The sequence below is a fragment of the Pituophis catenifer genome, unplaced genomic scaffold (assembly GCF_029215685.1).
Source record: "Pituophis catenifer annectens isolate HBS135680 unplaced genomic scaffold, rPitCat1.0.hap2 SCAF_2, whole genome shotgun sequence".
In the NCBI taxonomy this organism is placed as follows: domain Eukaryota; kingdom Metazoa; phylum Chordata; class Lepidosauria; order Squamata; family Colubridae; genus Pituophis; species Pituophis catenifer.
Window position 1 is genome coordinate 96,246,883 of NW_027256882.1, and position 16,870 is coordinate 96,263,752.

Consider the following 16,870-nt stretch of genomic DNA (forward strand, 5'->3'; position numbering starts at 1 on the left):
CTATTACCTGATAGAAATAAGCCCTACTGAATTCAGGGAGCAAAAAATTGTTTCCTGATAAATTGCATTTTAATTATAATTTAAGTGTTACAGTCAAATTCAGATTGCTTGGCTAATTAGATAAAAACAAAAGAAACCATAATGCAAGCCGCATGTATGATTAGTTAGAAAACCGAAATTGTAGTATAAAATACTTAATAATGCCATGAAGCAGCTGAAATCTTAGGAAATAACCTTTGTGTAAACTATTTAATTTCAACACTGTTTCTGAGAACAGTGTTTATTTATTTATTAATTCAATTTGTATGCCGCCCCTCTTCAAAGACTCAGTGTTCCTGAGAACAAAGGCAAATAACAGAAAATAGGATGTGTATTGCACTTTTAATACCGGGATAAGAATCTCCCTGTGCCCGCTCAATCAATTTATTTATCTATTTTGATTGGCTCGCTTTTCTCTTATATGTAAAATAAGAAAATTGTGAAAGTTGGGCCGATGAATTTAACCTCTGTACACATGCTAATTGGCTGTGATTGTTAAGTAGCTCTCAAAGTGTTTCCATAATACAGAAGCAAAATAATTCAGAAGTTACAACTATGCATCTGACTCACATTATGTTTTATAGTGTATATACATATATACTCGTGTTAAATTATTGTTTACATGAATTGGATTATAATCATGACATTCAAGGCATTTTTCAAAATGTATGCTTAGTGAATGATCCTTGAAGCTACAACAAAGCAAAAGCTTACAACAGAGGATTGTTTTATAATATCCTGTAGTTTACACAAGTATAAAAAAAAATCTTTAAAAACACTTTTCAATCTCCTGTCCAGTTCACACATGTATCTTTTTCCCCACAGCAATTTGATATGAACCCTGCTATAGAGTCAAACTAGCATAGTGCTGGATTTAGCAATATAAACCTTATTTCCCTTTTTATATGCAGTCCAATTGGTGTTGCCTGAGAATTATACATTATACAGCTTGATGCTGTTTTTAGCTTTCAGTCTTATTACCAATAGACACAGAAACTCATGGGATAGGACCATGAATTTATAGCGTCCGTTTTTAATATTAAACATTTCATTTACATTTCCTTCTTCTGTGTTAGCTACCACTCTCAAGCTCTATCTCGCTTGACATGCAACTATTCAAAAGGAGGAATTTACTTTAGAAATGAGTCATATGGTTTCTAAATTGATAGCCTGAAGTAATTTAGAACAAGAACAATGAAAATAAAAATGAACTGGTAACATGATGCTCCAAAGGTTTCATAAAAATCATCTGGTGAGGAGTATTAGGACTCCTAATTCTCCCCACATTCACTGCTCTTGATCCAGAAGTCTAGTAAAATCCAAGATGCTTGCAAGTCATTCAGTTTCTTCCAGGTAGGGATAATGGAGCACCCATATTTTTTTTTTGTATGTCTCCTAAATCCACCCCATACCAAAAAAGAAGCATAAATAAATAAGAGCACTAAAAAAGAGCCCCTTCTTTTTTAACCGTAGCCTTATCTGTTTAATCTATAAAATAAATAGATTTGGAAAGCAAGGAGGAGCCCCAAGTTCCTGCAGTTGCTATGAAGAAATTCAAGATCCATCCAAACTGCAGGTAACTTTTCAAAGTGAAAACAGGTTACAGTATCATGGTAAAGCAACGGTGGCATTGGACACAGTTGGCACAATCAGTTCATAGAGGGATTCATATGTCCCCACAACAAAGCCAGTAATACCGAAGAGGCTGATGAGAATATCTTTGGCCAGGATGAGCGGGTGCAGGCCTTCCGAATAATAGGTGAAGATCTCCAAGAGGGGCGGGATAATAAGTGCTAGAGCACTGCTGCTCACTGAGCCTACCAGAGCTATGACAATGTCCAAGCGAGGTATCAATATTGCGAGGGCACCTGAAGGGTAGAAAAGGAGGAAATAAAAGCTTTGTCAGGGAAGATACCTAACTGAAGAGCAAGCGGCTGAGGTAATTAGTCTTTACTTCAACTTCAACTTTACAACAACTTCAAATGAAATAAACATCGTTTTAATTTTGGAGTATGTTTTTAGTCTGTAATGAACACTTCTGCAAAATAGAAAGGGACATTAACAGACACTGAATCATGACAAAATGTGCCATCAGTATGTACACTCTTCATGTGTGGAATTTGTAATCATTTTGGAATGAATTATTGAATCTAGCACCAATATTATTTATTACTAATATCTGTACAAAGCTATTGCATTAGTCAGGGGTCCCCAAATGTTTTGAGGTGATCAATTTCACGCCTTTGGAATTCTGAGACCATGACTAGAGTGCCATGTGGTGTGAAGGTGGCAACCATATTGGACAAGTCACATCACTATAGCAACCTAAGAGGATTTTTCACACATCTGTTGTTGTTTTTTAGCAACCAAGACACTGCAGATCAATTTTGCAGCTCACTTTTACCCTTTTGGTGTAGGAGTGGGGCAGGGATGGAGAATGATGGCACTTTTATGACTTATGATTTCCGGCTGGCTCAGGAATACTGGGAGTTGAAGTCCACAAGTCATAAAGAGGCCATGGTTTCCTCTCGTGTAAGGGGTGTATTTTCCACCAAACAAAAGCACTCTACTGCACTCGGCCTCCATTTTTATTTTCTGTAGAGCCCAGTAATTTTCTTAAGAATATCTTTACCGCAATAAATCATCCTGTGGGCTAAATCTCTACCTGCCGAGTGAAAAGAAAACTCTCACCACTCACATGTTACGCAGACAAGGAGTACTCTCAGCAGCACTTTGCAACATAATCTCCAGCGTTCTGGGACCTTGGAAGCAGCCACAGGAATTATTATTTCTGCAGGGACATAGAACTGCAGAGCATAAGTGAAGAAGATTCCGAGGGAGTAGAGCAGCTTGACAGACTGGTACAACCTGCAAAAATGAGGCAAGAGCCAACCATTAAACCCACTCAGCTTCCTGGTGAAAAACCAAACCAAAAATTGAAGTAGTGCAGTGATTACACTCTTTGAGAATGCTTTGGCTCTCTGATCCAGAGATCACTAGGGAAATTTGGCTTACACATAAGGAGACAAACTAAAAGGAGGTAAGTCTTCCTTGACGAAAGAAAGTGTTGTTCCTAAATCAGGGCTTTGGCTATTGTAGAAAGCCACATGCCAAAGGATTTGTAGGTAAACAACAAGCGAAAGGAATATCCTATGAAAAACTGCCTGTCCCTGTTATGACAACAACTAAAGTTCTTGTTCAAAATTACTTATGACTTAATGAGTTTTTAAAGGCATGGGTTCCTGTTTAAAACTGAACATTCACTCAACAATGCAAGACGTTTTATTTCAAAGCCTTTGTTTTTCAGATAGTGAGAAATTTCTGATCTCATCAGAAATCAAATTCCTTGTATGCCATCACGAGATAGATAAAACTGATAGCTAGTTGCATCACTATTATAAAATTAGAAGGCCGTGCTAACTAAATGTTGTTGGAAGATATATTGCTAGAGTTGATGGGGCTGGAGTTTAATAAAGGACCCATTCCCGGATTATCAAAATTATTGTAAATTTTAGTTTTGAAAATAATACAGTATATTTTTTAAAAAATATATATAAAGAATCAACACCTGAATTTAAGCTCTCTCTCCTATGGAACTAATTCTGTTTAACTTTAGTGACCACAAAAAATAAATAAAATCAAGTAAAACCCAAAATACATTTTTTAATCCCACCTACAGTTCTGCAACATCATTTTGTTGTCACACTATAACTCACAGCTCCCTACTGAAATTTTGACATCGGAAATATGTCCTGTCAATTTTGATGTTATATTTATCTAGGAATTTCTATTAGAAATGGATAAAAATGAAAATTTGATTAAATCATTTGTATATAATAATTTATGAATTGGAGAACCTCTTGGTGTGGAAGGTTGGAGTAGAAGAAGGGAGACTGGAGTACTCATGGCTTCCATCAGAATTAGAGTTGGGTGAAAACAAATGAGTTATGGGAATTACACTAGACAACTTTATTATTATCAATGCCAAATTTTCCAAGGAGGTATTCTAAGCCAATGCGATGGTGTCCTACATGTGGCAATATGCTTAGTCAGCCAATGTAAATAGTTCTCAGTTCCCAGGATCATGAATGAGAATGTGATAACCCAAAAGATAACCCAATTACAGGGGACAACTGCTCTGCATTCTCAAATATTTCTGTGGCAGCACTGGTTTTTTTCTTAGTATAAAATGCACTACTTGAAACATGGGATACATGCTTGAATCGGTTCAAAGTATGTCAAATTTGGAACACAGAGAAACATGGCTTGCTATAAGCGATGGTGGCCATGAGAAAGAGTGAAGTCATGAGAGAGCAAGTAACCGGGAAGATACTCTAAGAGCTTCCCTACAAAGGAAACACCTTTGCAAAAAATTTTTTACTTCTCAGCATCCACCTCTGCAATTCCATTCTTGCTCATTCAGGAGTAGCCTGTAGTTCGGCCTTCTTTCTGCCTGGTAACAAAAGCTTCCCAGTTCAACTCACCAACAGTTGGGGAGATTGAGCGTGATGCTGGCCTGGATGTTAGCTCCAAAGCGCAAATATCCTAGTGTTCCCAAGCTGAGGTAGAACGTGGTAACAATCGCCATTCCCACATACAGGATAGTGTGAAAGTGTTGGGGGTTCTTCATTTTGTTTTCTAGAGGGAGCACCTTAAAGAAGAAAAAAAAAGCCCCAAATAGTCAATGAATATCATTTTACTCTCCTAAAAAGAGCCTTGGTAGTACAGTAGTTTAAAACACCCTGTTATTAATACAGCTGCCTGCAATTACTGCAGGTTCGAATCTTACCAGGCTCAAGGTTGACTCAGCCTTCCATCCTTTCTAAGGTAGGTTAAATGAGGACCCAGTTTGTGGGGGAAATAAGCTGACTTTGTATAAATATACAAAAGTATGAAGGCTATTGCTTAACGCATTGTAAGCCGCCCTGAGTCTCCGGAGAAGGGCGGCATATAAATCAAATAAATAAAATAAATAATTAAGTTAACCTCTTCACAATATACCAGGACATACTTAGCATTTGGTCTTCTCAAAGAATCGCTGCCTTGATTAGAGAAGGAAAGATATATAGTAACTTCTTAGCGTGACCCTAATTTCTTTGTTTCTGAGACAAGACTATGCAGAGTCATTCTGCATTAAATTATGGTATTTGGCTGGATCAGATCTATGCTTCAAATAAAGTTATCCATTGGCTTCTTAAAAATCCAAGAAAAGAAGGTTCTACCAACTTTTATCTCTTTTCCCTTATTTCCTGGGAGGGGAAAAAATTATCTTCCCCAAAGTTAGTACTACTATAAAGCAGGGGACTCTCAGGAACTGATTCCAGAAAGCACAATAGGAAAGCAAATTGTTATTTGTTGCTGTATTTTCATTGTCAGGAAAGGAATGAGGCCCTTAACTAAATTTCTTTGGCAATGATGGGTTGGGGGACAGATGTGAGCCTCAGGTAGGACAACTTATTGAACTGGCTTAGTTTCTAATACTTTATTAGATATTCCAAACCCCTTCAATCACATCTGATAATTTTGCACTTGCAACCCTTTGTCCTGAGTCTTGCTCTGAATCCTCAGAAATTGTCCTTATGATTGTCATAGCAAGAAAACAAAAAGAGTGCAAAATAATTGAAGTCAGTGCATAGACTGAGGCCTAATAAGCATTTGATAGGGCCCTACTCTTGCTTTCATTGCTTGAATGCATGACATAATCCAATAAAATGTCTCACAATAGCAACAATCATTCAAGGAACAAAATTACCCCTATGGAAAATTAGATCTAAATTGCTGAAAGATAAAAGACAAACACGACCAGGCCAGAGAGAAGGAAAAAAGAACAGAATGGATCAAACATTTCTATGTTTATTCCAATAGATCAAACTAGATATGTTCAAAAGATTAGAGCTATGTAAGATGATTCATGTACACTGTTATGTTGCATTTTAACTAGAGTTCCAAATGAGAGTTCTAACTTAGAAAACTTAACATAAAAGAAGTGTTTGATCCCAGAACAGCTGTGAGCGATTATAAAGTACAAACTGGTACAAACTGGTCAGATGCTGCCAAAGGATACAAAGATTCTCATTCAAATATAGACAAAAATATCTTAACAGCTTTTTGGTCTTCTCATATGTTCAATGCCTTAAAGACTAAACATTTCTGGTATCAGTGTTCCGAGTAACGCATCCAAAGAAATCAGAACTCCAAGGCAGGAACGTTCCTCAGAGAACATGTTTATTGGACACATCATATCGGCACAGCCAACAAAAACCAGTTTCCCATGGTTACCATGTAATTAAAAGAGCAAAAGTTTCCCTCCCCAGGTGTCACAGGTCACATTGTCCAATCAAAGCAGTTGGCAGTCTCCCTCGATCACTTCTGCTCCTCCTCCTACTGCCATCTGTTGGGATGACTTTGGTTCCCACAGGAGAGCTCTTTATTTTGTCTACAAGAGGGTCAAGCTATTTCCCTCTCATCCTCCCCCCCTAGTGCGTGGCAACTGTGAAGAAGCACAAGATGGCTTCAGCCAGGTTCGATTCAGAGTTGACATCTGGATGCAAAGAGACAGATATGCTAAATGCCACCTGACAATCTACCAGACCTAAATTATTTTTCAATTCCTAGCAAAACAAGATTCCAAGCCAGGATAACCCTGGCAACATTAAGACCTGTGGACTTCAGCTCCCAGAATTGCTGGCTGGGGAATTCTGCAAATTAAAGTCCACGGGTCTTAAAATTACCAAGGTTGGACACCCCTGTTTTAAGCTAAGTTTCTGGCAAGACTTACCACTCCGATGCCTTCAAAGGCAAAGATGGCTGTACCAAAAAAGAGAGGCATTGTTTTCCAGGCAGCTACCATAGGCAGATGGCTAGGATTTGGAATGTCCTAAAAGGAAGAAAAGCAGAGGATCTTTAGAAGGAGTGCCAACAAGGAGCAGTTGCAATTTAGGAAACTCTCTTATATGGAAGCAAACCAACAGAACCCTCCTCACTCAGATTTTCTACACCAGCCTTTTCGAACTTAATACCCTTCTTATTTGCTAGAATTACCATTCCCGGAGCTCATAAAAGCCTTGCTGGCTACCACCTTGTGGAAACTACAACCCAAACTTGATAATTTCTTGCTTCATTGTGCTTGTATTCTGCCCAATTTACAAAACTCTCTGGGCAATTATGTGGTTATAACATTTTTTTTTAAAAAAAACTAGAATTATAGCAAAATATATATTGTTGAGGAAAAATACAAAATGTATGTAAAGTACTATAAACTGCCCAGAATCATTTGTTAGAGAGATGGCCAGCATATAAATGTAATAAAATAAAATAAAACAAAACATTGCAGAGATGGCAGTGAAATCAACATTGAAAAAATACCTCTTACATGGTAGCCTTACATTGATCAGTTACTACTATCCAAGTTCTCAGGCAACAATTTTCCTGTGCTATATATAAAGAAGTTATGGAAATTCAACTACTTCTATTATTTCCCTGACTTCTCCTTAAGGTGTTGGATTTAAACACATTAGTATCTATGAATCTCATAGATTACTGAAAACAAGAGAATACAATGCTCAGTGGTCTTCAACCAGCTACCAAAATCTTTCTTACTATACTCTTCCCTCATGAAATAAAATGCTGTCCCTCAGATGCAAAAGTCTACCATAAGAAATAATTAACTTGTCCCATTTGTATATGAAAAAAAATCAATCTTTTTATGGAGTTATTTTTCATTCTGCCCTCAAAACAAGCATCTTATTGTTTCATGGGCTGGGCTTGGCCCACTTGATCTCTTCACATATGACATTTGCTCCTTCTATTCTGCCATTCATAACCTTTCAGAAGTATTTCCTCTTTCTTCAATAGATCCCGACCCAGAGCCCTTCACTCATTTGCATGTACCATCTCATCCACCCGTCCTTTCAAATTGTTTTTCAAGGTAACTTTTCCTCTAAAGTTATTTGTCAGAACCATATTTCACCCCTGTCCAACTAAAATAAAATAAAAATAAAATAAAGCTTAAAACACATGATCATGCCTTTCCCTTTGTAACCAAAGTTGACATTTAAATGACAAAGCACAAAGGCACTATTTCTGTCTTCAAAAATGTTTCTTCCGCACAATACCATGGAATCCTTATTAAATATATAGCATATTCCATTCACCACAGAATTATTATTATTATTGGATATGCAAAACCAACAAAATGGCAACACTAAGTGCTGAGAAGATGCTGAAAGGAATCAATTTTATACATACCCTGACAATGTACTGATATAACATTATCAGGCTGCTCAACATCAGAATATTGGCTGCCATAGAGAAAATGGAAAGAATCTTGAGATTCTGGATGAAGACGAGCAGTATCACAAATGGTAAGAAGGCCAGGATATATAACTGAGAGCTCATTGTTGGAGTCCACAGAGCAGTTTCATTGGCATTGCAATCATTGGTGGTACCATTAGCAGCAGATATTACCTGAATAATTATAAAGATAAGAATAAATTGCTTATGAACCAGCTGTCTTCCACATGATTTTTAAAGTGATTATAATAAATTGTACTCAACCAGATTGCCCCAATCTGGAACTACTTAGAAGTGTAGGGCTTCACTACATAGGATATAGGATTACGAGAGTTAACCCAACACACTTGAAGTCAGAGGGTGGAAAAAAACTTCTCTAAACCACCCAGAGTCACACAAGTATGGTGGATAGTATAGAAATTTGATAAATAAATAAAATAAATTCTAATTCCATCCCTAAGTAAGTAGGATTTAAAAAGGAAAGTTTGCACACTCCAAGTATGCAAAATGTAATCATAAGTAAGCCGCACAACACAATGCACACACAAATGCAAGGATGTTAAGAAAGTCTGAGCTTTGATTCCCACTTCTCACAGGATACCACTCATGATTTCATACCCAGATATTAGTTCAAAAGGAACAGATGGTTCTGAACACCCACGTAAGAGGGCACCAACTGCCCTCTCTACAAAAAAAAATTGTATCAAAGCAGACTGTCAATACTTCATAAAATTAAACACACAAAACAACTCCATTTGGCTTTAGTGCAAACTTATTATTAAATCTGCTGAGACACTAGCCCCATTCAGCAAATATTAAATTTATGGTATCTAAATCAGGATGAGAAGTACTTGCCAAGTTATACAACGCATTATAGTATATTCAAATATGGAATCGAGTTGTTGACTCATGTATCATGATTTATCATGTAAATGGCTGACAGGAAATCAGGAACTCAGACAAAACAAATGAAAATATTTTTCTCAAATTCAGAAAGCAATGATTCCACATAAGAAAACACAGCCTTGGGTGGCACTTTTGTGTTCTGCTTCCCTCAAAGATTAATACCGCTGAATCCAGCATATCCTTTGTGATTTCTCAAGACACGAAGGAAGCACATCTAAGATGACATATAACAAACAAATTTGAGAAAAATGCATCTCATCTTTTGTAAATTTAATGAAAATATTCTATAAGTTAATTTAATGGTTGAATGTATACGTTGCCATTCTTCTAAGAGAAGTAGCATACATAGAATTTTGTTCTTGATTTCCCCAGAACAACAATTTTACAAGGTGGTTGGGGTGAGAGATGGTGACTGGCACAAAATACCCCTTTATACCAGACAATGTACTTGATTTAAATCTTCCCAGTCCTAATCTAATACTGCACCATACTTGCTCTCCTTTCACCTTGGTCCAAGTATAGGAGGGTTTGTTTTGTTTCTGGGAAATAGTTCAGTGTCTTTCTAATTGCAGCAGGATACATATAATTTATGATAACAAGAGACTCAACCATGGGTCTCTTACCAAACACATGAAAGGGATACATGAGAGAGCATGAAAGCCGCTACTTGAAAAAGGTAAAGTTAGAACAATGCTTATGATTCTGAATTTTTAGTGATACTTGCTTTAGATATTATAACACATTTCATTATGTTGATTCTTACCTGTCTGAAATTGTCAGCAAGGAATACAAAATATACACAACAGAATCCCAGCTGAGTAAGAATTAAGAAAAAACTTACTAGATACCTAAAAAACAAAACATACTGTAAGCACGCAAGATTAACAGTTGTAAATATTTAACCTTCCTGATGTATCAATTCAATCTTCTGAAATATTGCTAAATACAAAGTCCAATTAAAAATATAATGCTCAGTTTTAATGAAAATTCAAAAAATATGTTGTCAAAATGACATCTTATAATGCAATCAGAGACAGAATGAATCTAGTCAAATCAAACTCATGTTGTGTGAGGATTATAACAGCAAAGTAGTAATAATTTTCCCCCACTATAGTATTATTTTTTTCAATGAATTTTTTTAATAGGTAAGACCCACTCTCAAAAACCTTGCCAAAATTCTGATGTAATGAATTTCTCAGTAGTTAAATTCCATAAAACATTTTAAATGGAAATTTGATTATTTTATAACTACTTGAATTCAAGCCAGCTTTTGTATATGTCTGATGCTATACTATTATCTTCAATCTGCAAGATCTCAATTCTGTAAACAATATGCTCGGTATGGTTTAGCCCCATGATGGTGAACCTATAGCACGCGTGGCACAGGTGGCACATGGAGCCATATCAGTGGGCACATGAGGGTTGCCCTAGCTCAGCTCCGGAGTGCAGGTGTGCACTGGCCAGCTGATTTTCAAGCCTTCCGGGCCCACCAGAAATTGACAAACAGGCTGTTTCCAGCCTCTGGAGGGCCTCCAGAGGGGAGGGGACACACGGGTGTGACTCCCCCCCCACGCGACCCATGCTTTTAGCACGTGACGGCAAAAAGGTTAGTTATCACTGGCTTAGCCAATGGTATATTCACCCAGCTGGGATCTTCATAGTTAGTTATATTTGGCAAGAAATATAGCAGTTGGCTCAGTTTAGTCAAATGTAATATTTAATAGAGTAAATGATCGCACCCTCCTTAATGGAGGCAGAAACCTGACCTAAAGAAATCTTGTCTGGTATGAAAGACCCAAATCAATCTTCCCCGATCTGAGTCCTTCCTCTGTACTGCAAATGGAACTCATAAAATTCACAACCCGCATAACAAAAAAAATTGCCTCCATTTTAAATTGATCACCATAGATCAGGGCTGTCAAACTCCCGGCCCATGGGCCAGATGCATCATGCACTGGCCATGCCCACGCCCAGTTTAGCAAAGGGGGAAAACGTCCCAATATGTCACGTGACACCGCCATGATATCATGAGTTTGACACCCATGCCATAGATGATACAACACAAATATAATTAAGCTAAGTACCTTCCCCAGATAGAATGAGTTCTGAGCCATGAAATGGGACCAGCTTCTAGCCCATGCATCACAGCATCCCCATATTCCAGAAATGGTTTTTGATGTCTATTTGAAAAAATGAAAAGAAAAGCAGAGATATTTAGAATAGTAAGGAGGAAAAGTGATTAATCTGCTTTCTGAAAAGGCACCTGTTGAGAAAAACGACGTTTTGCAATGTATCTTGACAGTGGGAATATAAGAACACAGTAGCACTGATTTAGGGCTATAAAAACTTCTTGTACATATCCAATTCTATCACAGCAGCTCAGTTTGATAATAATAGGTCCTTGGGAAGGATTCAATGCCAAATCCAGTGCAAAAATCTGTCTGAGAAATCATACAATTTTTCGTTAAAATGTATTTGTCTATTAATAATTATTTATTTTATATTTATATTTCATTTTTTATTAAAATAAATTATGTCATATGTATGTGCTTTATATATTTCATTGTACATTTATCAAATATATATTTCTTTTTACTAATTTATTATTAAAACTAAATAAACAAATATTAATAAGTATTAATCATTAAAAAATTAATGATATGTTAACATTTATTAAAAAGGTACTGGAAGAATATCTGAAAAACAGTGAAGAAAATGCACTGAAGTTAGTGTACAATAAAGGCTTACTGAGTATGGGAGAGTTCAGACTGGCCTACAGGAAAGACCAATTGAGAGTTCGAACAGAAAAGAGATGTGGCAAGGCAAAGTATTACATGGCCAGTACATTTTTAAAAAAAATAGCAAGCCAAAAATTAACAAAATCTGACAATGGCTAAGAGCAGGAAAGTTGAAGAAAGAGAGAGAATGACTAATTCTGGCTGCACAAGACCAAGCCTTAAGAATAAATGTACCGTATTTTTCAAAGTATAAGACACACTTTTTTCCTCCTAAAAGAGGCTGAAAATTTGGGTGCGTCTTATACTCCGAATCAGTGGTGAAATGTAAAATTTGTTACTACTGGTTCTGTGGGCGTGGCTTGGTGGGGGGGATAATGTGACTGGGTGGGCGTGGGCAACTTTTTTTTTTTTTACTTTTAAAAGCATTTTTTCTGCAACCTTAAGAGGTTGCAGAAAAAAATGCTTTTAAAAGCCTCTGACAATCAGGCAACTCAGCTGAGATTGTCAGAGGCTTTTAAAAGCATTTTTTTCCCTGCAACCTCTTCAGCTGGGCATGGGGGGGCAGGGATTTTTGCTACTGGTTCTCCAGACCACCCGCCGCCATCGCTACCGGATCGGGCAAACCGGTCTGAACCGGGAGCATTTCACCCCTGCTCCGAATGTAACCCTGCACGGGATGCCCAAAATGGCTACCCTGAACAGCTGCTGCTTTCTCTTACCACTTCCATGTTTTGCCTGCTTTAATCACTGGAGCTCCCTCTGAGGATCAGCTGTCCTTTTGAAGCTGTTTTTCAGCCCCAACGCGAGTGAAACAATCTTCCATGCTTTGCCTGCTTTTCTAATTACTGTTTCCTCCAACAATCAGCTGTGCTTTAGAAGCTGTTTTTTAGCCCCAACCACAAAACCAGCAAGTGAATTAATATGCTGGGACTAGCCAGATGAATACCTGGTAGGCAGAATTTTTCCCCCTATTTTCCTCCCCAAAAACTGAGGTGCATCTTATACTCAGGTGCATTTTATACTCCAAAAAATACGGTATATAAAGCCAGAACTGAAAAGACAGCAACAGACATCAAATGCCACCTCTGCAAAGAAGCTGAAGAAAAAGTGTATCACCTAGATTAGCTGCTGCAAGGAGATAATACAGATTGACTATAAACAATAGCATGACAAAGTAGCAACAATGGTGCATTGGAAGATCTACAAGAAATACCATTTGTCTGCAACTAAGACCTGGTGGAACTACAATGCAGGCAAAAAAATAGAGAATGAAGAAGCAAATGGGTTTTGGGACTTCAGAATTCAAACAAACAGGCACCTGTCATGTAACATCCAAGACTTAACAACCGTCGATAAGAAAGACAGACAAAAAAAAAAGTCAGGATAGTAGATATTACAGAATCTGGAAACAGAAGAATAAGGATAAGGATAATTTTATTTCTATACCACCCCTCTCTCGAAGGGCTCGGGGCGGTGTACAGCCAGGTAAAAACACAATACAAATATCACAATTTACATTTTAAAAATTATTAAAAGTATTACATTTAAGGCCAATTAACTAAAAAACCCAAAAATTTAAGAATTCCAAATTTAAAACTCAATTTATAAAGCTAGCCCTGCCTGTCGGAAGAGTATAGAAGACAAAGGACTGGGAAAAAAACCCACAAAATATAAAGACCTGCAAATAGAAGTAGAATAACTGTGGCAAAAGAAAACAAAGATAATGCCAGTAATAATAGGCATCTTTGATGGAATCTCAAAACATCTGAAACACCACTTGAACACTATCAACATTGACAAAATCCCCATCAGTCAATTTCAAACATCAATTTTATTTGGAACAGTTTGTCTCTTGAAACAATACATTTAACACCACCATTCAACTTCTCCCTATCCCAGCTTCTAGGGAAGGACTCAACAGGTGGATAAAAATAAACAATCCAGTCTAAAAATGTGACTGATCAGGCAACCAACCCTAATAATAAGATCTCTCAGTGAGGTACTATTTTGACATGGTTGTGGGGCTTGTGAGGAAGATGAGAGCAATGACAGAGGTTCAACCACACTGGACAGTTGTCATCAGATGAGCCAGACAAAATGTGTGTCTCCAATAATATGGTGAGACATAATTTAGGTAAACCATACCAGATCGTCCATCAACAAGGACCACGCTAGGTGTTGGGAGTTCCTGGGCATCTGGTAACAAATGGACTACAAGACTCAGGACTGTTGGCTGAGCAACCAGGGCCAGCAGCTGCAAGACTACTAGAACAAAACTTGCTTATCCATCATAAATACATAAAGAAATTATCTGTTCTTATAAACCAAGTCCATGAAGAAAAGAGTATTTGAAAAGAATGTACCAGTTCTGCAAGAACGGTATCCGGAACAGAAGCAACAGAACCAGGCTAGCAGATCAACATCAATTTATAATACAAAATAAAGTATACAGAGAAGCTTTGGAAGAACTGCAAAGGTCTATTCAGAACAAAGCCTTGCCAAAGTAGCTCAGACTATAGACACAAACCAGAGACAGACAGAGCAGAGACAGCCAGTATCAAATTATTTTCATTCCAAAACCAAGCACCTTCTCCTTCCGCCTTCTCCTCAGAAAGAACAAAGGCCATATAAAATAAGAAAAAATGAAACAAATAAATAAATCTAGAACAGCACAAAAACAACAGAATAAGGTTGTCTGCCCTGAAACCTGTTCAAAAGAAACAGCACAAGAATTAACAGATGCCAACACTATAATATCAAATGTAAGCACCAACCCACTGCAAGAAACAAATCAACTAATGTATAGCATCGATGCATCTATAATTAAATAGCTTGGATGCAAAATCAACAAAAAACAAACAATGCACCACCAAAATGGAAGATCATGTTGGAAATTAAGATCAGCATTTTATGACCAGATGCAAGCAAGCTGGAGCAGATGAATGAAAAAAAAGCTGAAGAATCCGAAGACCAAAGTATATTTGATCAAGAAATATCACCGAGATCAAAGAAAATTAAGGAAGCACTAGAAATAATAAAGCAACAAATAAAGGCTATAGTCCAGAAAATCTGCAGATACAAAACTTGAATTGTCTGCCATAAACAGAATCTCCAGTTTCAATTGAATCAGAAATGTTTCTCCCAATCCATCAATGTTGGGACTGCAATGAAGCAGTCAACACTTGACAAAGAAGAAACAGTGCAGTGCAGGATCAACAAAAATAATAATATATAATAATAATATATTAAATTTGTATGCTGCCCTATAAATTCTATAATTGTAAATCATGATTTTGGGTGATTTACAATTGTTAAAACATTAAAAAAAAAAAGAACAATATAAGAAACACAACAATGGTACAAGACAAAAGAAAATGATGACAAAGAAAACAAACCCAGAGAGAAATTTCAAATATTTATGCATGCTTAACAGCAGTGGCTGTAATTCACATTTTCTTTTTGTGATATACTGAGGCATGTAGTGTGGAGTTTAATGTTTAGAATAGGTATATCTACACAGCTTAGATCTTCAAACTTCAAATGTTGCCTGCTTCTCTGCTAGACCATTAATCTTTTTCATTTTGCTTCATGTGACAATAAAATCTCTCATGTACGGAGGAAAATCAGTACAGCAAGTTTTTACCCATATAGAAAAATAGATAACTTTTGCATATATTAGAATCTTCAATATTATATAAACAGAGCAAAGGCAAACATTGTAGGAAGAACAATGCATTACTCTATGGGGGCAAAAAAATCAGGAATCTGATAGCACTTTCTCTGGCTAATGAATTTTATTAACAGTCATAAACTTTTGTGATGAAATCAGCTGCAGCTCATAAATGATTACCCCAAAGATGTTTTTTTCAAGAGGCAACTGGACTTTCTTGTTTGTTTTTTTTGTTTTTGTTTTTTTTAAGACATTTTGCTTCTCATCCAAGAAACTTCATCAACTCTTGAGAAAAAAACACCTTTGGGACAACCATGACCCAGATGATTGAGAATCTCCATAAGACATAAAAGCTTGTGTTTTTTTTAAATAGAATGTTCTACTTCAAAAGGCTGCTTACCAGACTCCTGATGTAGAACAGCTATTTGGGGCATTGTTGCATTGCTCTAGATCAGGGGTGTCAAACTCACGTCATCATTCCCCCTTCGCTAAACCGGGCATGGGTGTGGCCAGTGCGTGATGCATCTACTTTTAACAGCCCTGCTCTAGATACTTAGCCTACCCTTTTCCCAATGATTCTGCTAATAGCAATAAGAAACCAGGACTCCTGAACTGGGTCAATGGGAAGAAGGAAGAAGCAATTAAGATTTCCTCTTTCCTTCTCAGAAACCAATATGGAATACTGTTGCCATTAGCAATACAGTCTATTTTTCAACTATTTTACAGAAAAACTGGAAGCACACTTTTCCTTAAACCTGCTGATCAATCTGATGAAGAGCTGATAAGGATCAGATTGCTGCTTTGCAGCTATTGAAGGCAATCTGGAAACCAGCAATCTGGTGGTTTCAAATGATCCTTAGGAAAACTGGGCAGGGTTCTAGAACAGCACATCTTGAAATTGCAGGTGACTTAAGGTCTATAGGTAGGTGATTCATAATTTAGATACAATGTAATCCAACAGAGTGCTAGTAGTATTTCAATATCAAGGTCAACTGAGCTTTAATTAATTACAGGTTCTCCAAAATGAGTCATTCTATTTCTAGCGCCATAGGATGCTTCAAGAGAAGAGAGCAGCACCTTAAAAAGCATGGGACTTGTTCGGCAATTCAATTATCATTTAAAGACCCACCCCCATCCCCCAAAAAGGGCCTACTCCATAAGTAAAATTGCCCAGTTTAGCTTTCTAAACTAAACATCACTAGGTTTTGTTAATAGAAATCTATTT

The 16,870-nt window shown here is 37.0% G+C and overlaps 1 protein-coding gene across 2 annotated transcripts in view; it reads right to left on the reverse strand.

Annotated features, from left to right (window-relative positions):
• Positions 1 to 832: 832 nt before the first annotated feature.
• Positions 833 to 16,870, reverse strand: part of LOC139309685 (proton-coupled amino acid transporter 1-like) — a 30,667-nt gene continuing 14,629 nt past the window's right edge. For both annotated transcript variants that reach the window (XM_070933866.1, XM_070933864.1), the window contains 7 exons: positions 11,322 to 11,417; positions 10,001 to 10,085; positions 8,287 to 8,505; positions 6,818 to 6,916; positions 4,524 to 4,690; positions 2,738 to 2,907; positions 833 to 1,907 (listed from right to left, as the gene is read on the reverse strand). In XM_070933866.1, the coding sequence (XP_070789967.1) occupies positions 1,648 to 1,907; positions 2,738 to 2,907; positions 4,524 to 4,690; positions 6,818 to 6,916; positions 8,287 to 8,505; positions 10,001 to 10,085; positions 11,322 to 11,417 (1,096 nt within the window). In that variant the 3' untranslated portion in view covers positions 833 to 1,647. The remainder of the gene's footprint in view (positions 1,908 to 2,737; positions 2,908 to 4,523; positions 4,691 to 6,817; positions 6,917 to 8,286; positions 8,506 to 10,000; positions 10,086 to 11,321; positions 11,418 to 16,870) is intronic.